We start from the raw sequence: 23,722 nt of genomic DNA, 5'->3' as shown, positions 1-23,722 counted from the left end.
TTTTTTGTTTTTTAACATTAAATTAAATGGTGCTATATTGCTAAAACACAAATGTTGGCTTGGTTCCTGACCATATATTCTTATAGTAGGCCTATTCTTCACATATTCTGAACTCCACCCATTCAGCCTCTTTTTGCTTTATTTTATAGCCTACGCATTTATTTGTTTTCTGTATTTATTGTTAATTTCATATTAACGTTTATGTTTGTTAATGTTTGCACCATTTACCAAGGCAAATTCCACACGAGTCTACTTATTGTGACAATAGAACCTGTTCTGATTGTGATTCTGAACAGTTAATTTGTATGTAGCCTATGGATTTGTTTCCTTTACTGTTTATTTCATATTCATGTTTAATATGTGAGTTTGTTCATGTTTGCATCATTCAAGGCAAATTCCACGTAGGCCTAAGTATATACCTATTGTGGCAATAAACCTTTTTCTGATTCTGATTCTGATTTCTCTAGTAGTGGGCTAGGCTGTACCCTCCCTCCATTACGTCACCCAGGGCAGGGGGGTTGCTCCTTTAAAGCCAATACTACAAGCTGGACTGCAACCAGAGGAACCGATGACTGACTCGATGTCACCTCAGAGGAGCAGAGGAGGAACCTCCAAACCCCGTGGACATGGTTTCGCCTACTCTCCGCTCTGTGGGCTGGAAGTTGCACTAGACTTATTGGACACTTTTAGCAATTAGGGAATTCTTATCATCGGTTTGATTTTTATGTGTCCCACATATGCGTGAAATGAACAGACCAATATTAGAAAGCGGATATCGGGGATTATTACAATTAGGGGATCAAGCGACTCCAGCAGAGCGGCGGCGCGGAGGAGGTGCACGGCCAACACGCACGTGTGCAGATTTGGTTTCTATTTGGCTCTCTGCGCACTGATATGGTTTGAACACTCCTCTTCCATCTGAGGATACAGGCTGAGAGATTCTGCACATTGTAGCATTTGGGGAAGAGTTGTGGTAAAGATGCAGCGGAGGGCAGTGTCGCATCTGTGGCTGCTGGTCCTCACCGTGCTGTCGGTGTCTGTCCGCGGCTTTCCCACGCACTTCAAGAAGACTTCAGCCAGAGGCAGAAACACCACAGCGTCTGTTCCTGAGGTAAACTATTCTACTATCCTGCATGCTGTCCGCGTTATAAACGTGCAGGCCATTGAAATGCAGTAGCTTTTTAGAAAGTCTAGAAAAGACCGGTGCTTTTAAAATGTGTAAACAATTTTTTTTATTTTTACCTTATAGGCTACTTAAAAGTCATGGCAAATTATTCTTGCATAGCCTGTTGACATTTCATATTGACAAATTGTGTTTCTAATATTGATTTCAGTTTATTAATCTTTGATGTTAAATATATCAGAACTAGGCTACACTTAACATTGAGCCTTTTAGTTTAATAGCCCACAGGGTTTTTTTTTCTTGTTTTGTGCCTTCTCCACACCCAATTATATCTAGGGTAGGGTTATCCTTAGACTTTACTTTGTTATTTATTCAAACATAGGCCTATACAGAGGAGTGCAGACAAGAACAGGTCATGTAAACACATCCTTGTTTGAAGTGAGCAAGGTGGAATTCAAGTCCTCCCAATGTCCGATTTCTTCATGAAAGCCAATTAAAGTTGAGAATTATGTCTTAATGTGTTAAAAGTTTGAGAAAGTAGAAGAGGCCACAACAATGTAAACAGGATCATTCCCTGTGCGTATTAATACAAATTCAAAGATGTCCAGAAGATGCATAATCCCACAGTGCGTTTAAGCATCAACTGTTGCTGTAGTTTAAAAGTACTGTATACACACTGGATATCACATTCTTACCTGATGTCTACAAAATAGACAAATATTGTTTTAGAAAATGATTGCATTCTGTCATTCCTATTTTCAGCTAACACATCAACATTAAATTAGCTATAGCTATATCAACCATGCCTATCTGTTAAATCAACTTTACAAGGCAGTAATATGTCAAACATGTGATTTATAGCTTGTTGTGGACTTCTGCCCTGATTTTATAGAGTGTGGTCTAGACCTACTCTATCTTTAAAGTAATAACTCTTGTTATGATTTGATACTATAAATGAAATTGAATTGAATTGAATTGAATTGAATTTGCCCAAACCATCTACAATGCAAGTTTCGACTTATGGACATCATGACATTTATAAGGCGTACACCTGCATGCATGAATGTAAAAGATGTTAACAAGTTAAAAAGTTGACCTAAAAACATGCTAAATGAATAAACTTGGCTGAGAAGCTTTATAAAGCTACAGCTTACTCAAGGCAGGAACATAGACTGTAAAAATAATAGATGTAGCAGCAGTGACGTCACCCATTGGGTTGTAGACTGCCGTTTTGAAGCCTCGAGTTTGGCAATTTGGCCGTCGCCATCTTGGTTTTTTGAAACCGGACGTGACGATTTCTGACGACAGGGTGGAGCTGGGGAGGATGACGCGGCTAAGCCATTGTTGTTTGTGGTTGCAATGGCGCTGCACTAAGCTAAACGCTAAAGACGGAACGTTGCTGATTTTAAAGTCTTCTGAAGCAAGTCATCCAGCGGAGATTTACCGGCGCGTGAATATGGACCACTGGGTACTGGCGCCATTCATCTGCATGTATGGCAGTACAGAAAATTGGCAAACTTTCCCTTAAGTTACCAGCTAATGCTAGCCGTAGCTAGCTAGCTTGGTTGAACGCTGAACAAGACATTTTAGGCGACCAAAATGTTCCAATTAATTTTAATAAAGTGAAAGAAAGCAGTGAGAGGGTCAAAGTTTAAGATGAAAACATGGACAACACACCAAAACAAGTTAACGGCTATTTTAATGTACACATACCATGGTGATTAGCATTGCTAAGCCTCTGTCATGATTAACAGGTCGGTTTGTAGCCATGCTTCTAAAGCATCCCCTGCTTTATCGTCTATTTTAAAACAAAAGGGACCATAATTTACAAAATGAACATCATGCTATATTGAAGAAGACTTGAAAGTAGCACTTGAGACCATAAACTCATTATGAAAATGTTTACTGAGGTAATAAATCAAGTGAGAAGTAGGGACATTTTCTCATAGACTTCTATTGAAAGAGACTTCTTTTTGCAACCAGTGGAGTCGCCCCTGCTGGAAATTAGATGGAATGCGGGTTTAAGGCACTTCCACATTGGCTTCACTTTTCAGACCCGGAAGCTTCGTCCATTATATTTAGAATCTATGGGCAGGAGCATTACTCAGTAGGAGCTAAGGGACCATTTCACTGACTGACCACCAACTGACCTGAATTTGGCTCCTGATTTATCTTGCTATGGGAAAAATAACAATTCCCTCTTTACAGATTTTTTTTTGTCTTTTCCATGATTAAGATTGCATGCTGCATTGTGTGAGCAGTTGCTTTCATGGCACACTCCGTATGCACTGATGTAAACTGCTACTACTTTGCAGCAACAGAAGACCTGTATAATGTATGTACCTGCTGTATCCACTTTATTTAGTGATGTGAAGTGCCCACACTGCAGTTTCAGCCTGCATGCAGCCGCCAGGTGAAGTAACCTTCACATTAACATGCTCAGACAGAGACTCTCAGTCAAGTTTTATGAATGGACAAATGGCTGGCTGGGTTTTAGACTCTTGGCAGAGAGCATGGCTTGACACAGTTGGTGAAGAGGTGAAATCACGTTGGTGAGTAGTCTATTTAATCTAAACATCAACTACACTCAAAGGTGGGGAGAAAAACCTACCGTATTAGCTTTCTATTGGCTTCATTACATGTGTCTCAACATAATGAATCGTACAACTGGGAATAACTGCGCAACCTTTTGAACAGTCTTTTAACAAAGGCATTCTTGGTGTTGCACTTGCTTGAAGTGATGGGAGTTGTAGTAACAGGGTGATTGTAGTTTCAGAAAGTTACAAAAATCTTTGAAAGTTTGGTACGTTTAGGTTGGGGTGAAAACTGCACTCTGGTGTGAACCAAACTAGTTTCCTAATGTCATTGTTGTCTACTGTGCATTGATAACTGACAAAGTATTGGCAAAGTAATGACACCGAACCTCACTGAATAGTGCGTTTTCATGAATAATCCGCACAAATCGATAAAGTACTGAAATACTTGCACACACGCACACAAGCAGGCCGGCACGCACGCACGCACGCACGCACGCACGCACACAAACAGTCGTTTCCATCTCCTGCCACAAAAGCTTGATTGGGTCCAGTCAGATATCTGAGAGGACTACTGTATATGTTTGAATGGTCTTTGATGCTTTTAAATTGTCGAAAGTCCTCCTTACAAATAGATGTTATTTTGTATGAAGGGTTTGTTTTGAACATGAAGAACGAAACGCTGTAAAATAAAAAAATAACCAGACTGACAATTAAAAAGGGCAGAAAAAGACAAAGATCCCTCTGAGCAACAGTTGAATAAGAAGAGAAGAAATCAGCAGTCATTGGTAAAAGAAACTGGAAGCTTAGCATCAACTCGTGTGCAGATTTAAATAGGAACAGGCTCCTGTTACAGTGTCAAGTGCACAATAATGCAGCATACAGTATAACAAGCTGGAATTAACAGGCAACGTGCTGCTTTAGCAAAACTCTTCTTCAAACTTCACAATAGAAATGGAAGGTCTCCCACCATAGATTTATAAAGCTTTTTACTGTGGTATTTTCCCCTTTATTAACAAAAATAAACACTCTTTATCAATCAGGAAACTTCCTTAATCACTGCAGCTGGCTACCATTAAGGTGTACCAAACTGGAAAACAAATTCAACATCTAAGTTCCAACAGTATTCTCCTGTGGGGACATCGACTAAATGGAAGTTTGAATCATTTCATTCTAAAACTCTTTCAAATGTAAATAATACATTTGGTGTCTGAATTACACAGTTTTATCTCTGTTCAGAAGACATTATTGAAGGAACGAAGAACAACATCAATACAGGCCAACAGCTGATTCATAACTTTTGAACGGCAGAGTATACATGTGTATGTGTGTATGGTTCATATAGGTCTTTTCCTGGCTCCGCTGTTCTCCTCTGGTCTCAGAGCTCCACTTTCTCTTCCCTCAATCTGGGCTCTGTGTTTTTATTAAAGCGAGTGGTTGGGTTCAGGTTGCTCACAGGGAGCCTTGACGCCTGACTCAGTCCAGGGTTGCAATATGAACTTGTCGTTTTACACACAAACAGTCACTTAACGTATCCAAACTCTGGAAAAAGGAACGTGAACAGGGAGATATTGAGTATGGTTTGCAGGGAACCCATTCACTAAACAATCACAGGGGACATGAAGGTGCTTTTGCTGCAATAATAATCCTGGATGGACAGTCATCCCTCGCCACTCCCTCCCAAGAGGCATGCTGAAGCTAATGCCACATTTTGCGGAGGGCGTCAAATTCTTGAGCCAGTTCAAGTTTAAGTTGTGTACTTTATTGTGGAATAGGCTGTGTGGGATGGACTGCTCTCAAATGTCCTGCACCCAAGATGAGGTAAATGAAACTGGATATCATAATCCAAATATCAGAATGTATGCTATATGCGATCGTGTGTAAGCACTGGATTCTTTGCCTCTGCGGGTTTTTAATGAAGGAACATAAGCTAATGCTTTCACTGTGCAAATTTGCATTCAGCTAAAAAAAGTCTACATACATGCAATGTGCATATTCTACATTATATATGCACACATATAGACCCAATCACAATGTTTGTTTACAATAACTTCCGGGTAGAAAACTCCTGCATCCCGTACATGCAATTTAAAGGCGCTGAGCAAACGGGGACAGGGAACAACTAGAAATACTCTCATCTTATTCATCTAAAATACATGTTTGCTTAAATATCTCAACACTTGAACTAACATAAAGACCTAATTGACCTGTTGGGCCACATACTAAAGAAATGGACTCCACTCATACTAGCAGTCAGTCCGACCGGCGGCGAGATGTTGCTGTTCGTAGCGCTAGATTTGGTTTATCAAAGACACTAGCAAAGCAACACAGTGCAGAAAATAAGCACAGCAGAAACGTCAGATAGGCTGGACTGCCGTGTTTAACTATATATCTTAAAACATTACATTACGGCTGAAAATGACAACAGACACAATCAAGTTTTTCCTCATTGTACATATCTCCCCAATTCAAATCAACGGCCATTTGTCTACCTGGAAGTGATTTTTGTGTTAGCTTGACGTCACGGTGATTCAGTCTATACAATCCCTGAAATATTAAAATGATATGCAGAAACAATTAACTGTGAGCTTTTTCATGAAATTGCCGAGACACTAACAACCAGACCATTCCTTAAGAGAGGGGGCACTGCTCTGTTGGGCGGCTGTGGCTCAAGTGGTAGAGTGTTCGCCTACCAATCAGACGCTTGGTGGTTCAATCCCTGGCCCTGCAGTCCCATGTCAAAGTGTCCATGAGCAATACACTGAACCCCAAATTGCTCCCGATGCTGCGCCATTGGAGTGTAAATGTGTGTGAATGTTTATGTGATGAGCAGGTGACACCTTGTATGGCAGCCTTGGCCACCAGTGTATGAATGAGTGTGAATGAATGGTAAATGGTTCCTGAACTATGTAAAAGCGCTTTGAGTAATCGTTAAGACTTGAAAGTGCTATATAAATACAGTCCATCTGATGGTTTTTTTTAAACTACAAAAACATGCAATCCACTCATGATAATTGATCATCTATGTCACCCGATATTTCCCCCAGCATGTTGTATGGTAGTCATCATGATCAACGTCTTTTTCCCCTTCTCAGGTGATAGCAGAGCCTAGTCAAGGCCACGGCCATCAGACTCTCCAGGAGCTCCAGCAGGAGAACCTGCTGCAGACTCTTCCCTCTGGTCCGTCTCTCCCCAGGCCCAGACATCGCTGGTCCCAGGACTCTCACCCAGGTGTCCTCCCACCACCCGAACCTGAGGAGGACAATGATCTTTTCGTCCTAGACCTGAAGAACTTCCCAGAGCTGGCCAATGCAGACATGGGCTCACAGAACCCCAACATCCAGGTATGCAATATGCATGTCGGATGAAGTCAAAATGTTTTTGTAAGAGCCGTTTTTGGTTTCTGTTTTTGTTTGTTAGGTTTCAACCTCCCGCCACTTGGGGCAGTAGTTCGCTGTCAATTAGGAAAGGTATTATAATCAAGAGGTAACTGCACTCAGGTGTTGCATTGTATGGAGAAGCAAATGTAACACCCTGGAATAGGGAGATATGAATGATCACCAGGCCCATAGACATGGGGGAGTGGGGGGGGTTTCGGGTGGTTTGCCAATAATTCGAATTCCACTCATTAAAAATGATCTAAACCAAACCGAACCGAAACCCTAATCTTGTTAAAAAAAACACTTTTGTGAATGTGTTAACTGGCACGTGTCATGTAACAATCTAACGTCTAATGTATCAACAATCCAAGCAACTAACTTTGTGTACTCAACTCAACAAAATGTTTGAGGCGTGCGTTTGTGCGTGCGTTTGTGCGTGTGTGCATGCGTGCGTTTGGACTGAAAAAGGTGGTACATGATGATGATGAAGTATTTGAACCTCATAATTAAATACTAAATGGGGGAGAAACTGCAAAAAGGTATTGGAATCACTGGACATTTTGGTCGTTTTATCACGCGTGTCTAAAAAAAATCGAGTATGGGTGTCACAAAAGTTTTTTGGACAAATGATATCATTGGAAATATGTCTAGGCCACTTCTCTCATAGCAAGGATTCATATGATCACTGAGTATGTTTACCTGCACACCAATATTCCACTATTATTCTGAAAGTCATGTAAACAGCATATTCCGGCTGGACATTCCAAATAAGGCCTTTTACCGAATATAACATTTTCCGAGGTGGGATATTTCGGTATTATTTGTGTTTTAGAGGCATTCTTTGGACATGTATACAGCACAATCTATATAATATGCGTCTCAATCAGGGTTTTTACCGCAGTTTACAGCCTCTGGCCTGTTTACGGCTTACGGTCAGCTTTGTGCGTTGCTATGGTTGCTGTACACAAACCAACCAACCAACAGTTTGCAAGGCTGCCGACCCGATAAGAAGGAGAAACACAGCTACTTTTAAACATTATCAAAGACTTGGATATCAACAGGTTTTTGGATATGCGCACACATCGCTACGTCAACCTTTTCAAGAAGCTGGTTGAAGGAATGAAAGAGGGACGCTGTGTTCGCACGGTCCAACAAGTCCACCACCGCTGGTAAACTTTGAAAAAATCGTATTTTGCACGGCTGCATGTAAACGGGAATATTAGTGGAATATTCACTTTCATTAGCCATGTAAACAGCTTAGTCGGAATATCGTCTTTTTCGGAATAAGGGTAAAAAATTTAAATGTAGTCACTGAAGTGCAGGTGTTCTGGATTAAACCAGTGATCACGGGAAGTGGGGATGTGACAGTCATCTTCCATCACATTCTCCTCAGTTCCTGTTCTTAACACCATGCATCTCCACCTCTCGCTCCATACATACCATCTCTGTGCACAGCTGGTTTGAGTCAGGACAGCGTCTTAAGTTACCATTATGCAGGACCTTTAACAGTGGGGCGCTCCAACTTGTCCATGAACCCCAGACATCTACACAGGGTTTTGGAGAAATAAAAGAAAAAAGGGGAAAAAGTGAAAATATAAAACACATGAGAGGCGAATATAAAAGGTGAAAAGTTCCTTTTTAAGTGTGACTGTAAAGCCAAATTCTGGTGGAGCTGGCTTTACGAAAAAAAAAGTGTTATGACTTGTGGAGTTGATTTACAGAGCTGATGATGTGACTCTGGAATTCACTGCCTGCCTGGTCAACAGAGTGAGATGCACATAACAACAATTTGGGTTTAAATCTGACCCGCGGCCCTTTTCTGCATGTCATCCCCTCCCTCTTCCCCCTTTCCTGTCTACCTGTGCTATCAAATAAAAAATGCAATAAAAAAGCCAAAAAGAAAAGATAACCTTAATGGTACCGTGTGGGTCTATTCCGCAGACTGGGTTCTTTCTGCTGAGATGCTTACATTTCATTACATTACATTTCATTTAGCTGACTTTTTTTTTTTTATCCAAAGGGACTTCCAATAAGTGTGTTCAACCATAAGGGTACAAACTCAGAACAGCAAGAACTGCATAGAAGAAGTACATTAGCTTCAAATAATCCAAACTACAAAGTGCCACATGTTACTGCAATTTTTTTGTATAACCATTTAACATGATGACAACATGCTTGGGGATTAATGTGCTACTTAGGTAAGATAGTTGTGTTTTACAATAGACACACCATACCAAGTTTTTCGTTTTGTTTCAGCTTTAAATGATCCCAAACTTTGGACGCTTTCTGTCGTTTTCTCTTCTCTTCGCCGCTCACTATTTTCGCCCTCTTCCTCCATTATGCAAAATGTATGTATTCACGTCACATGTATACAGCCAGCAAGCGCGTTGTGTGACAGTAATAGTCATCCGTTCGAACCACAGCAGGCTGTATATAGTTATACAGATTAAACATCAATGATTATCTGTAATCGAATTACTTGAGTTATTCAAGAAATCGTTTCAGCCCATAGTCCTGACCATCCTCGCTTGTATGCATAGGCCCCGATTTATGTTTTCTTCCGTGGGTGCTCACGGCCGCATGCCCTTTAAAAAAAAGTAGTCAAAAAATGTTTGCATTTCAGAACCTTAGGAAATGGACAGCGGCCGACACGAACACACACGCCTATTATCTTTCAACTCAGGACAGCGCCACTTCTCACAAATACAGATAGAATTGGAGATGAGAAGTTGAACTGTAACCGCGATGCACTGGTGGACTTTCTGCACTGGTGGTGGATGTCGATGCACTTGCATCATTAGGGTTTGCTTTTTTAATAACAAATCTGTCCATTTTTGTCTCACTCTGATTACTTAATGCACATGCACGCACTGTATAGTGGGGGGGATGGAGGGGGGTCACTAAAGAGGCGTTTTCATCCGAGAGACGCTGTGATTGGTGGATAGGATATGGAGCAGGGGACTGACAGCGACATAACCAATCACACTATGAAAGGCGCTCTACTTAGCACCAACTGCAATGTTTAATTTGAAATTAATGTAGCCTACTGGCAGTCTGGCACACGTAGGTGCTCAGTATTTTCTGTGGGTGCTCGAGCTCCGGAGCACCCACGGTATCGGCGCCTATGCTTGTATGGGTCTGGCTCCTAGCTACACATTAGAGATGTTGGCCCCACATGAGCCAGTTCGCAGCCTTAGCTCCTCGGGCGGGGCCCTTTTGGCTTAAATCTAAAGGTGACCATGCTTTTACCATCACCAAGGAGAATCAGTGACTTCTTTTAAATCACTTCTGAAAACCCATTTTTATAGACTTGCTTTTATGTGATGTCTCTTTTTACTCTCTTTTTAATCTCTCTTTATTCTCCCATTTTACTGTTTCTTTTGATCTGTTTATCTTGTATTGCTATTGTTCTTCATTCTATATTTATATGCTTATTTAGTCTTCTTATTATTTAGTTTGGCGTGTTTTGCCTCTTTTTTTTTTTATTTAGCCCAGTTTTGCAAATGTTTGGCCCCACTGTTTAGCTGTCTGTTATTTTATTCACCTCTTTTGCCTTGGTTGTCTGTCAAAGCACTTTGTAAACTCTGTTTTTAAAGGTGCTATATAAATAAAGTTATTATTATTATTATTATTATTATTACTATTATCATCCTCTGTGTTCTCGTGATATTCGGCATCATGTTGAAATCTTTGTCCTCAGGTGCTGCGTTGTCTTTATAAACAGTTGCCGTTGGGAACATAAGCAACCTGGGTTTTGTCGAGACCTGTGCGTGTATATGTGTGTATGCACGTTATGCATGTGTATGACTGTGTGACAGAGAAACAGAGATAATCAGAACTCGTTATCAGTCCATCAGTCCATCCCACTGTATTTTTCATTTCCCTCAGTCCCTTCCCCCACTGCACAATAACCCTCTTTCATAAAATCAGAGGGCACTTTTAATCTGATCTTCAAATAAACACACTTCCCCTGGAGCAGTGACATCACTTCCCTCATCATGTCTGAGAGCTTGCACCAACATGTGAAGTTGTTATAACATAAATCTTTGTAGAAAAGGGGACATTTTTGGCCTTTATTTGATAGGAGAGCTAAATACAGGAAAGTGGAGAGAGAGAGAGAGAGGTAATGACAAGCAGCAAAGGGCCGCAGGTTGGACTCCAACCTGGGCCGCTGCGGTAAGGACTGAGCCTTAGTACATTGGGTGCACGCTGAACCAGGTGAGCTACGAGAGCGCCCCAGAAAGGTGTTTTTTTCTTTTAAATGCACCTATATTATATTGATGAATTTAAAATGTAGATATTTCATAAAGCTGTTGTTCAGCAATATGTGACATATACTGTACATTTTAGAAGAGTTTTATGATGAGGTGATAACTGAACGTAAGATAAAACAAGTTAATAAACTGACAGTATGTCAGGGATGTGTTTTTGGGTAGGACTCTTGTAGTCTCGCTTTGCCAGACCTTCCTCCACAGCGCTGCGGAGGAGGGTCTGGCTAGTCCATACAGCATTCTGGGATGGGAGAGAAACGTGCTCTGGTTTATTGGCATTTCTTTAAACCAATCACAATCGTCTTGTGCAGCACTAAGCACCGGGCGGAGCCACGATGCCTCTGTAAAATAGCCTCGGGAAGGAACTTGTTTTGGTGGAACATGTGTACGTTCAAATGTTATTTTAGTCGTGCAACAGAAAACTCAGATTGGACAGATAGTCTAGCTAGTTGTCTGGATTTACCCTGCAGAGATCTGAGGAGCAGTTAACCATAGACCTCAGAAATCCAGAGTTAAAAATTCCAACACAAAGAAAGTGGAAGTTAACGGACATCGGCTGAAAAGAGTGAAATCCGGCAGAATTTCCGGCGGCAACGGAGCAATCCCGGAAGAGGAACGTCGTGGATATAGACCAGGACTCTAGTAGTAAAAGATTATTTTAAGCAGCTTTAATGCATATACAGTGCTCAACATAAGTGAATACACCCATGCTAAAGTTGATCAAATAAAAAAAATCATCTTTTGGAAATTGATCTTAATGCCTTAATTAAAAAAAATCCAACCTTTAAGGACACCAATTTTCTTTGTGAATGAATAATGTATTGTAAATAAATAAATGTTCTTCCTTACAATACAGGGGGCATAAGTAAGTACACCCCTATGTTAAATTCCCATAGAGGCAGGCAGATTTTTATTTTTAAAGGCCAGTTATTTCATGGATCCAGGATACTATGCATCCTGATAAAGTTCCCTTGGCCTTTGGAATCACATACCCTTCACCATACCTAGAGATTGGCATGGGGTACTTTCCATAAGATCATCTCTCAATGCAAATCAAACCAGCTATTAGGCTAACTGAAATAAAACCATGCCAATCTCTAGGTACACACACACACACACACACACACACACACACACACACACACACACACACACACACACACACACACACACACACACACACACACACACACACACATATTTACACACATAACACAATATCCCTCCCCTCAGCCCCATTCATCCACCCATCCCTAAATTGACAAAAATGAATTCATTAAAAACAGGAACCGAGCTGAACCGAGCTGAGGAAACGCCATCATAAGTGAGGAAACACCAGAGGCGTGACACTTAAAAACCAAAAGATACTTAAATATATAAATAAATTAGATGAATAAAAACTCTAAACAGTGGCCAATAAGTACATAACCTGTAGATTGTTAAAAACAATCCATAAAATACATGTACATACAGTTAAGGGGTCCTTGGCATACATTGAAGACCTCGCTATAGTAAGTCTTTTGTGTTTCTGTCAGGTGACCATCGAGGTGGTAGACGACAAACAGACGGAGACGGAAGTGGAGATGGACCTGGTCAAGGAGGGCCAGCGGAACGACTGGTCGGTGTCGTCCTCAGAATGGGCCAATAGCCACAAGAAGCTGTTCTGGCCACTGTTCTGGGAGTACCCAGAGCAGGCGGAGAACGGGCTGGAGAGAGCCAGTTCGGAGGAACAATCGGAGGATTACACCTACGACCCAGAGGAGCCCGTTCTGAGTGGAGTCGGGGGAGACTGGGGTGGTCACTGGAACAAAGACTGGGATGCAAAGGATAACTATGGTAAGAATGCTCTCTGAAAACCAAAACCGCACAACTTTGATTCATAAAATTGGAGACAGGATTAAACTAATGTAAATCTTACTCTTTACCTTGATGAATGTGAAATAAATGTTTTCATCATTGCAAGATAAGAGATGCCCCGAGTCCAATCGTAAAGATCGGTATTGGGACAGATCCGGGCATATTTTTGTGGATCAGTATCTACTAAAGTAAAGCCGATCAAAATCTGATCCTTTTTCTAACTGTACTCTACTGTTTTGTCAACCTCAGTGTGCTGTGCTTCATTCCACTTCATATCCAAGTTAAAATGAGTGTGATCAGAATCAGAATCAGCTTTATTGGCCAGGTTTGCGTAAACAAACAAGGAATTTGACTCCGGTTAATCTTTGCTGTCAAAGTACAACACTCACTTAACATATAAAGAATAAAAACAGAAAGGACAGTAAGAAATATAAAAAATACTGTTAAGTGTGCAGTATAACAATGAAATAGAATTTAAAAATGTACAAAAAATATACAATAACAATTGAAGAGAGGGAAGGAATAGTGCAATATCAGTAAAGTGTGAGATTTAAGATTTAAATATAAATATAGGGCAAGGCAGTTCAGTGCAATGGTAATGTATTAATAACAATATTGGAATTGTAAGATTGATAATGTCCAATATTTGGTCGTCAATGCGACTGAATCCTGAGGTTGGCAAACTGCTGTCACCCTGAAAAAAAAAATGTATAAGCATAAATATAAGCATGCATTGTGTTAGTATGACACCTGGCAACCATGAGTTGTCATGTCACTACCTTTTGTAAGTATAATAGTGAGTATAATAATGTGCATGTTTAAAATGTCAAACTCTTTTGACAAGAGTTTTTAGATTGAAAATGCTTCATTTTTGAAAGATGGTTGTGAGCAATATGTGTACCTCTGGTTCAATTAGAAATGTGAAAATTCACACAGTTGGACTTGTTACACATTCCTTCTAACTGAAATAAACTCTCACAAGTCAAATGAAACCACTGTTCATAGTGACACATTAAAGCTACATAGTAAAGTTCTCTTTCAAAACATGAAGACTGGGCAGACAGCAGAGAGATAAGGTTCCTCAGTGACGGGTTTGCCAACTGCAAAGCTTTCTGCTTGTATAGAAAGGTCTGAATGTTTGGATGCTGTTGTATTATCAGTGCTGTGTGTGTGTGTGTGTGTGTGTGTGTGTGTGTGTGTGTGTGTGTGTGTGTGTGTGTGTGTGTGTGTGCGTGTGTGTATGTGTGTAGGATGGGGGTCGAATAGGGGCATGTTGGCAGCAAGCTGTCTGATGATGTTTTTCTTCCTGTTACCTTTCTGAGTGAGAGGGCTAACACACACACACACACACACACACACACACACACACACACACACACACACACACACACACACACACACACACACACACACACACACACACTCAGTGCAGACGGTCTGTCCGGCATGACATGATATATGAGGGTCTGCTCCTTCAAGGCCCGCAACATAAACATGTCAAACACACACACACACACACACACACACACACACACACACACACACACACACACACACACACACACACACACACACACACACACACTCTCACTCACAAATGATTTCTTACTCAGAGCCAGTGGTTTGAGAAGTGTATCAGTCTGAGTGGTGCATAATGTAAATATCAATAAAAATGCCCAGTCTAACAAGTACAACATTTAATAGCAGCTGCCATTTTTAAGCTTGATTCATTAGCAACTTTAAATCTATCACAAAGTCGCCAAAGGGACAATTGCCAGTTCCTTCATGTTATTAGGGGAACTCAATTGTACACACATTCACACAACACAGCACATGTTTCCAGGTGTTGGGGAGTAGTGCTGCATGTGTAAAAAGAAAAAAGAAAAAAGCAGGTTAGTTAGAGTTAGAAAGAAGTGATCTCAGCAGACTTCTGTAGCCTGCTCCTCGCAACACATTCTCACTCCCATTGCGTAAAATACGGACGCTGGACAGGTGCCTTTGGTGTTTGTTATTGACGTCATATCTAAATGTGTTTGGTCGGGACTCTTGGCGTCACTTTTTGATGCTCTGGGTCGGGATGTACGTTTAACTGACATGCGGCACAACAACGGGACAGTTAGGTTTAGGAAAAGATGGTGGGTGGGGTTATAAAATGTACGTTTCAGTGACACGGGATATGATCCCCGGTCTCCGGGGTGAAAGTCCTGTGTTGTTGGACCCATCCACGCTATCATCCTCCATCCACCACCCCAACCAGCCTCCCTAGGCGGCATTTCAGGCTTTCATTACAGTTCTCAATGCTTCGATTTACATGTAGGGACCCTCATTATGGAAGTGTGGTGCTATTTTTTCTTTTTACTTTCCTCGTGCCCCGACGACTAGCGGTATAAGCTAATTAGCGGTTTGGGCTAAAACTGGTCACATTCGATTAGAATGAAAACATATCTCAGAGAACGGTCGACTCGGTAATCATGTGTTATTAACCCCTAGGTTCATTTTGCGCCGGATTTCTCCTTTAACTGCTCCTCAGATCTCTGCAGGGTAAATCCAGACAGCTAGCTGTATCTGTCCAATCTGAGTTTTCTGTCGCACAACTATTTTACAGCGGCTCCGTGCAGAGCTTAGCGCCGCCCAAGATGATTGTGATTGGTTTAAAAAATGCCAATAAACCAGAGGACTGTTTTTCTCCCATCCCGGAATGCTGTATGAACTAAGACCCTATTCCACTCCGCAGCGTGTGGATGGTCTGGCAAAGTGAGACTAGCTGGCTGTAAACTTGCAAGCGGATTAGCTCGCTAGCTGCAGTGCAAGCTTGGCCACCCCGTCAGTAACATGACCTCTTAAATAATCCACTAATATTTGGACGATTACAGCCATGGGATGTTGGAGAAGGAGTGAAGTCACTGTTGTTCAGCCAGACAACCTCTGAGGCATTTCACTGCCCTGCAGACTCTGTGTGTAGATGTGTGTGTGTGTGTGTGTGTGTGTGTGTGTATTTCTCTCTGAATTGTAGTGCAGTAGAAGTAGAAAGTGGCATGAAAAGAAGAGACTCAAGTAAAGTACCTTAAATTTGAACTTAAGTACAGTACATGAGTAAATGTACTTAGTTACATTCCACCACTGGTGTGCACACCGCGGCTCTCTAAGTGACTGAGCTTACAGCTGTCTGACTTGCATATTGTAGTCTGATCACACACGCACACATTTTCACGTGCTCACCCTCCGACTGACTTCTCATTCTCATCCACAAACGCCAGCTGGCCGTATTTCCTGCCTCATCATTAGTGTGCTTATGACTTTCCCCAAAAGTATGCAATATTCATTTGGTCACAGTGCATCATTACTTTCTGTGTAGAAACAGGTCAAAGGGGAATATTTCCAGATCTTTGAGGCTGGGCAAAACTTACCGGCATGTTTTTTTTTTTGCATCCCAAAGATCAGGTTAGGTATCGAGGTAGGAAATCTTAGTGTCACTGACCATTTTTAAACTGCTTCATTTTACTCTTTTCTCCTTTTTATAGGGCACTGATGCATTACATTTTCCTATTAGCATATAATCTAACGATGTTATTTTAAGCCTGTTATTGCAGAAAGGAAAAAAGGAAGTATGCATTCAGGCTCTGCATTAAGCTCCAGTTGTTGATAAAATCTTGGCACTTAACTCAGGTTGTACCATTCTCAAAGTGAGAGTGAGGAGTTTTGCTAGCATACAGCCGTCATCACTCTCACTGCAAGTAGACATTCAGTCCTGCTGGCTCCCTCCTCCCTCCTAAACCCCCCCCCCCCCACCCCCCCTCCCCACCTTCAGTCTTTTGAAGTTCTCCCCCTCTCGCTCCCCTCTTGAAAGCGTTGTTTAAATACAGAGGAGCATGTCTCTGAGGTCCCACGCTGTCGTTACCCGGCTCTTTTCAGCCGCTCCTTAATTGCATAACACACATACACCAGCTGGGTGAGGAATTCACAAACTAACTTCAAAGCCTGCTCTTAATATATTACTCCATAGTTTTGCCTTTCCTCCCCTCTGTGCTGTCTTTTCTTCATCAATCTTTTCTCTGTGTGTGTTTTTTTCAGAGTATGAGGAGGAGTGGAGTAACTGGGCTCCCTGCAGCGTCACCTGTGGACACGGCACCCAGAAACGCACTCGTTCATGTGGCTACGCGTGCACGGCGACTGAGTCACGCACGTGTGACCTGGAGAACTGTGCCGGTGAGATTAGAAACTCTGCGATGTGGCGAGATTTTAAAACTCTGACTTGTTTAGCAGCTATTAACCACTTTTTAATGATGGAATTTGAATAGCAAAAGCAACATGAACATGTTTTAAACTTAGTCATCAACCAATCACCTTAAAATCAGCTCTCTAACATTTGCAGATATGACAAGAAGGGGGGGATAAATTACATTTTAGATAAGCTACCAAGCTACTGGAATATGTGCAATCAAGCTTGCTATAAGAGCACGTTTTTTATTAATTTAAAAGCGGAAGATAAAGAATGCTAGTACAGTGCTGGTGCTCATAGACAATTTCAGAATGCCACTTGCGGACCAACATAATACCACACCAGCAACCCTTATGTCCAGGATAAATATTTACTCCATTTAGAAAGACAGCCGAGAGGCTACCAAAAGAATACTAAAGACAAAACAGATACCAGTTACAAATATACAACCACCTTCCTCAGTAGAGCGTTAAGAGCGTAACCAATAAAAACCTCATGTAAAGAAACCAAAATGACTGACACTAAATAGAATAGACTTTGAACACATGTTTAAATAAGAAACATAAATGGAACAGCCTGACACTTCTTGTACAGTCAACAGCAATGAAGTCCATTTTGTACTCTCTGCATCCATGTGGCAGTGATGGTCCACGTGATGTAAATATTGTTATCTTCCCATGGCATAAAGGTTTGTACATGCAGACAGTGTGCAAAAAAACTGGTGTGAACAGGACCTTGAATGTAAACACCCAATGTAGTATAATCACAGTGTCCGCCTCTGCATCTGTTTTGGACTATGTGTGTGTGTATAGCATCATCAAACTTTGAGAAATCAGAGTGACGGTTAGTTGATCAAACTAGTGTCTATGTCGAGCAAGGCCAATGACCAGCATCTCAGTTTTATCTGAGTTTAGGAGCAAGAAATTATTTGACATCCATTTTTTCAAAGTCAACAAGCAGGCCTCTTATTTATGAATTTATCAGTATCATCAGCGTAAATACTAAATACATTTTTTAGCCAAGAGGTGAAATACAAAGAGGGAAAAGCAGAGGGCCAACAACAGAGGTACTCCATATTACCCATCATAAACAGGTACTGTGTCCCTTCAGTTAAGTAATATTACTGTCAGGATATAGTGATAGTTTTAGTAAATATGACAAAAAGTATTATTTTTATAAAAGTTATCAACTGTAGCGTTAAAGCAACACAATGTGGGGTGGGTCATGTTTCTTCAGGTACTGATGAGACGTGAAATTCAATCCAAGAGGTCCAGTTTGAGTAATAGAGTTCAGATTTTGTCAGACGCCAAAACACTGCTCAGAGTTTTATGATACTCACAGACTGGTGGCAATTGTTTAATATCTTCGTCACGACAATAGTGAGGTAAACAGTACAAATACAGCGTTTACGTGCCAAGAATTTGCCCTTGCATGTAGTTGACTGGCCAATGCAGTGCCTTGACGGATGACATCGCACAACAAAAATTTGAGCCAGGTTCTGCTTCTTTCCCGGGTGACCTTTAGTTTTTTTTGCAGGTTTTCTGTGTCGGCACCTCCACCCAATCTGAATGGATGAAGGGGGTCTCCATTTTTTCAAACAGCGCTAGTTGGTCTGAAAGCCACCTTATGCCATGTAAAGCGCTATATAAATAAAATTTATTATTATTATTAAAATAAAAGTGCTCAATGCAGAAAATTCCTCCCATTTTAGAAACTGGAAACGATCAAATCAGTTCTGTCAATCAACTAAGTGTTTCATCAGCTAGTCATTTCAGCTAGACTTGTAGGCCTATATATTGTTGGGTAGTTTCATTTGTAATAAAACATCGTATTTTATAAACTACATGTGTTTTGTGTGCAAAATCTTAATTTGTAAAGTAACTAAAGCTGTCAGATGAATGTAGTTGAGTAAAAAGTGCAATATTTCTCTCTGTGATGTAGTGGAGTAGAAGTAGAAAGTGGCATGAAAAGAAAAGACTCAAGTAAAGTAAAAGTACCTTAAATTTGTACTTAAGTACAGTACTTGAATAAATGTACTTAGTTACATTCCACCACTGTGTCTTATAATATTTTAGTACTCCTATTTCGTTCATTAATGTGTATGTCAAATAGAGTTTAGATTCTCTGCCCGAGCCCGAACTGGACCCGAGGGTCGGGCCGATATTTCCCGCCACTATCCTCGGGCCGGGCCGGGCCCTTGATCAAGCATTTATGTTTTTTAATCATAACTTTATTAGCCTAATTGGGTGGGGAGAAAGCGATGCCATAATCATGCGCAGCGTCTCCTCCACTCGCACGCATCACACCGGGCCTGTTGTGCTGTATTGTGTAGCTTAAGTGCAACAAGGAGCTTGAAGATGTAAAGAAAAAAAATAAAAACAGGAGAATTAACTTTGAGCAAGTTTGGAGGAAAGTCGGAGGTATGGAACCATTTTAAACAAGTCGTGGGCAGTGACAACATATGTGTTGTCTTTGTCGAGTGCATTAAGTGCGGCACGCTGCTCGCCTATGACAGCAAAAAAACGGGGACTTCGACGATGAACAGACACATGAAGCAGGCTTGCCATGGCAAAAAAGATGATAGTCAGCCTTCAATGTCCTATTTCGTTACTTCTCCAAGCATACCCCTTCTAAACAGATTTCTGTAGTTCAAACAACTCGGAATTGTAGTCGAGAATGTCAGTTATAACGGCCCACGTATTCAAAAATGATCGGGTTTAAATCGGGCTCAGGCTCATAATTACAGTTAATGTGTCGGGCCGGGCTCGGACACAACATGCACGGGCTCGGGTAGGGTTGGGCATGATTTTTTGGGCCCGATCTAAGCTTTAATGTCAAATGCCAGTACGTGTGTTCATGTTTGTTTAAGATTAAAGCACCTAAAGACAAGTGGGCCCTTTCTTTCACTCTGTCATGTAGACACTGCCATTTCAGTGACTGAACTGACACCCATCCAGACTACCAACAGCACCGACTCCCTGGACACAAGTACGTATGGAGTGTGTGGGTGTATTGTGTATATTATTATGTATGTATGTATGGTTGTTCCTTGTTGTGTTAAATCATTTAAGCAGCAGATATTGTGTGTTTGTCCAAGAGAAATTTACTTCGGGATAGTAAAAATCTTATCTTATCTTATCTTATTGTTCCATGCATCCACACAATTGTCAACAAGTTACACTCTATGTTTTCAATGGGGCGTTGGCCTGTATATGATACAGTACGTTCCATTCAGTGGTGGGTAACAAATTCAATCACACTGGGAGTGCCTGGTTTTGATATTTAGAAATCTCCCCTCTCAGCATGTTGAGAGCTTCTCCGCTGAGTCTGTCAAAGACGCGATGAAACACCGAGACTGCCTCCCAGAAAATGTTTGAATTGCTTTTTGGTTTCCATTTTATTACTCTCTTGCTGCTAAGCACCGGCCAGAGAACACGATAGTTCTTTTCATTCTGCAAACATAACAACGGATACAGCAGGAAAGGAGAACACAATCCAGTGTCTGACATTTTCCCTTACAACACAGGAAGCAGATACAGAGAGTAGCTTTTAATTTGACCAAAAACTTTTTATACTTGTTTTTCCTCTAAGCCCCTCTCCCAATCACCCTTTAATGTTTTACAACTGGACTGTGGATTTAAAAAAAAGTTTTTTTCAAACTGACACTAAATGTATAACTCTTGACATGAGCCTAGCAGCAGAGTAATAGTGAGAAGTGTATAGTGGCCACACTGTTGCATGAATATGAATAGCATGCTAACATTTTCTAAATGCTAAACCCGTTACTTGACAGCATGTCAGTCCACGTCCATGTGTCGTCTCTACTAAAAAGATTTCTTTTTGTCTAACTTTTACGCTGAAGTTACCTTTTATCCAGACTAAAATTTTGAGAAATAGTTGTAGCTGGTAATCATAACTAGGATTGGCTAAAGCCAATTAAGTCTTTTTGTGATTCCATCAATCTTCAACGCAGTTGATTAATGTTAATTAAGGTCCTGCATGGGAAATTGTTTATTGGTTTACTTTGTTTTTGCTGTTAACCTTGTCATGTCCAGTTGCAGTTATCAAAATTATGTTTTGCTTTGTACCATTTTAAACTGAAGTGCTGTGTGATGCATTGTGCATTGCATACTTGGCTGCATGAATATGATCCTTTATCAACACAAATCCAGGTACTGCATTTGAGATGTTTCTGTAAGACCAACCAAAGCTCATTTCATTCTCAAATAACTGAAGAATATTAAGACGTTCTGTAATTAATTCTAACTTTTTCCAATCTTTCAACCCCCCCCCCCCCAACCTAGATGTAGACAGCTGTGAGGAGTGGCTAAACTGCAAGAATGACTTCCTCCAGAAGTACCTGCACCAAGTGCTCACAGAGCTCCCCAGCTGCCCATGTTCCTACCCCTCTGAGGCTGTTTACAGTGCTGTCAACATCCAGGACGGAAAACTACGCAAGACCTATCGCTGGAGAGACGCGAGCGGACCGAAAGAACGCCTGGACATCTACAAACCTTCAGCCCGATTCTGCATCCGCTCAATGCTGTCGTATGAAAGCACAACGTTAGCGGCGCAGCACTGCTGCTACGACGATCAGATGAGACTGATTACGCAAGGGAAAGGAGCAGGAGCGCCAAATTTAATCAGTACAGAGTTCTCACCAGAGCTGCATTACAAGGTGGATGTGTTGCCCTGGATTCTGTGCAAGGGGGACTGGAGTAGGTTTCACTCAGTAAGGCCGCCCAATAATGGGCTGGACTGTTCAGATAACCCCCCTGAACAAGTGTTTCAGATGGAACTTAAAGAGGCCAGGGAGTACTGACAGTGTCACAACAAGAAGGGAGGACAACATGGACACGATGATGGTAGCTGCTTGTTCAAATCCTCATTTCTCTTGTCTATTTTCTTCATTCTGCACAAGCACAGAAAAACTGAACTGCTACATGTATACAGCATTTCTGTGGTGCCAGCTGAAGTACTTTGGTGCAGTTGCAAGCTTTGTTGTTGCAATCTCATGGCCTCCTGCATAAATTGACACTTTGGTCCCTTTGGCTTTAACATTTCAAAATATATGAAAACTTGAATGGAAGGCATGGACAACCAATAATGGTGAAGCTTTTTTCAGCAGTTTGTTCACAGCAACAAAAATGAAATAACACTGATGTTGGAACCATTGGATGGACAATGAAAATCAGTGCTGAAGTGTTTTAAAGCATGTTCTATTAGGAACCTTCTCAGCCAATCCCTGTTCCTGTATGTTGCTGCTACTCTGTTGGGATGAGTTGAGGTGAATGTCTCTGATGGCAGTGGCATGTGTGTGTGTGTGTGTGTGTGTGTGTGTGTGTGTGTGTGTGTGTGTGTGTGTGTATACAGAGGATGAGCTTATTTATTGGCACCTGAACTATTTTACTCAGATCTAGTTTCCCAGGAAAGGGATTCCTGATTCACTGGTAAGCAGGAAATAAAGTCAAATTGACCTTTGTACTATACATGCTTTATTTCCTAATCTTTACAAACAATATGACATAATTATTGCCAGAGCGTGTCTGGGGGGTTTCTTCCTGTCCACATCTTCAATGTCATGTTTTTTTTGTTTTTTTACACAATTCATGCTCCCACAGCAGGAAAACATACATATGTTCCATGAAATGCAGAGGAACTCCATTCTGACTCAACGATACAATAATCTAAGAATTCTGAGAAAAAGTGTTTCTGTTCTGCTCTGTTTTTCTGAATTAAAGAGATACCTCAAAGTCCTGTGGAATATCTCACCTGCATAGAGTTCAGTTGCTGCAGGATTTGGAGTATCTCATTCCGAAAACAGAGCAGAAATTCTTTTTACATGACAAATTTTCTCAGAATTCTGAGATAATTAACGGGCAAATATTTATTTTCTTTGGTAAAAGATTTTCTTTGGTGAAAGATTTAACATTCCTACAGCATTCATGTACATTTGAACGTAGACTTACAAATGTCAAAAGAGGATTTTGTTCACATACCATTTTGAAATCATTTTCAAGTTTGTCATCCACACTGACATGCCAAAACAAATAAAATATGTTTACATCTCTTTACTGCAGTGTTTGTGGGTGGAAAGCCAGTGAGGGTTCACATAATTGTTTCTCCAATAGTGCCGGAATTTCCACTGGATGTCACTCTTTTCGACCGGATGTCCGTCACCTTACGCTTATTTTGTGTTGTAAATTTTGAAGTGCCCATATTATGAAAAAAACACTTTTTCTGGGATTTGGGGTGTTATTTTGTGTCTCTGGTGCTTCCATAGACATACAAACTTGGAAAAAAAACATCCATGGTGTTTTGAGTGAGATACAGATTTC

General features: G+C 41.0%; 1 protein-coding gene across 1 annotated transcript; it reads left to right on the top strand.

Moving 5' to 3' along the window:
- The first annotated feature begins 547 nt into the window (after positions 1–547).
- ism2a (isthmin 2a) lies at positions 548–23,458 on the top strand. The gene is made up of 6 exons (XM_031321427.2): positions 548–1,111; positions 6,753–7,001; positions 12,844–13,144; positions 17,237–17,371; positions 20,304–20,372; positions 21,689–23,458. The coding sequence occupies exons 1-6, from the start codon at positions 980–982 to the stop codon at positions 22,204–22,206; spliced, it is 1,404 nt and encodes a 467-aa protein (XP_031177287.1). The 5' UTR covers positions 548–979; the 3' UTR covers positions 22,207–23,458.
- Positions 23,459–23,722: the final 264 nt, after the last annotated feature.

Source organism: Sander lucioperca, chromosome 18 (assembly GCF_008315115.2).
Source record: "Sander lucioperca isolate FBNREF2018 chromosome 18, SLUC_FBN_1.2, whole genome shotgun sequence".
Classification (NCBI taxonomy): domain Eukaryota; kingdom Metazoa; phylum Chordata; class Actinopteri; order Perciformes; family Percidae; genus Sander; species Sander lucioperca.
Note: the sequence above shows the minus strand (reverse complement) of the source record. Positions and strands in the feature narration are given on the sequence as shown.

Coding starts and splice junctions, on each gene's coding strand:
- ism2a (XM_031321427.2), top strand. CDS start 980: ATGCAGCGGAGGGCAGTGTCGCATCTGTGGCTGCTGGTCCTCACCGTG. Junction 13,145..17,236: donor GGATGCAAAGGATAACTATG/GTAAGAATGCTC, acceptor TGTTTTTTTCAG/AGTATGAGGAGGAGTGGAGT. Junction 17,372..20,303: donor TGACCTGGAGAACTGTGCCG/GTGAGATTAGAA, acceptor TCTGTCATGTAG/ACACTGCCATTTCAGTGACT.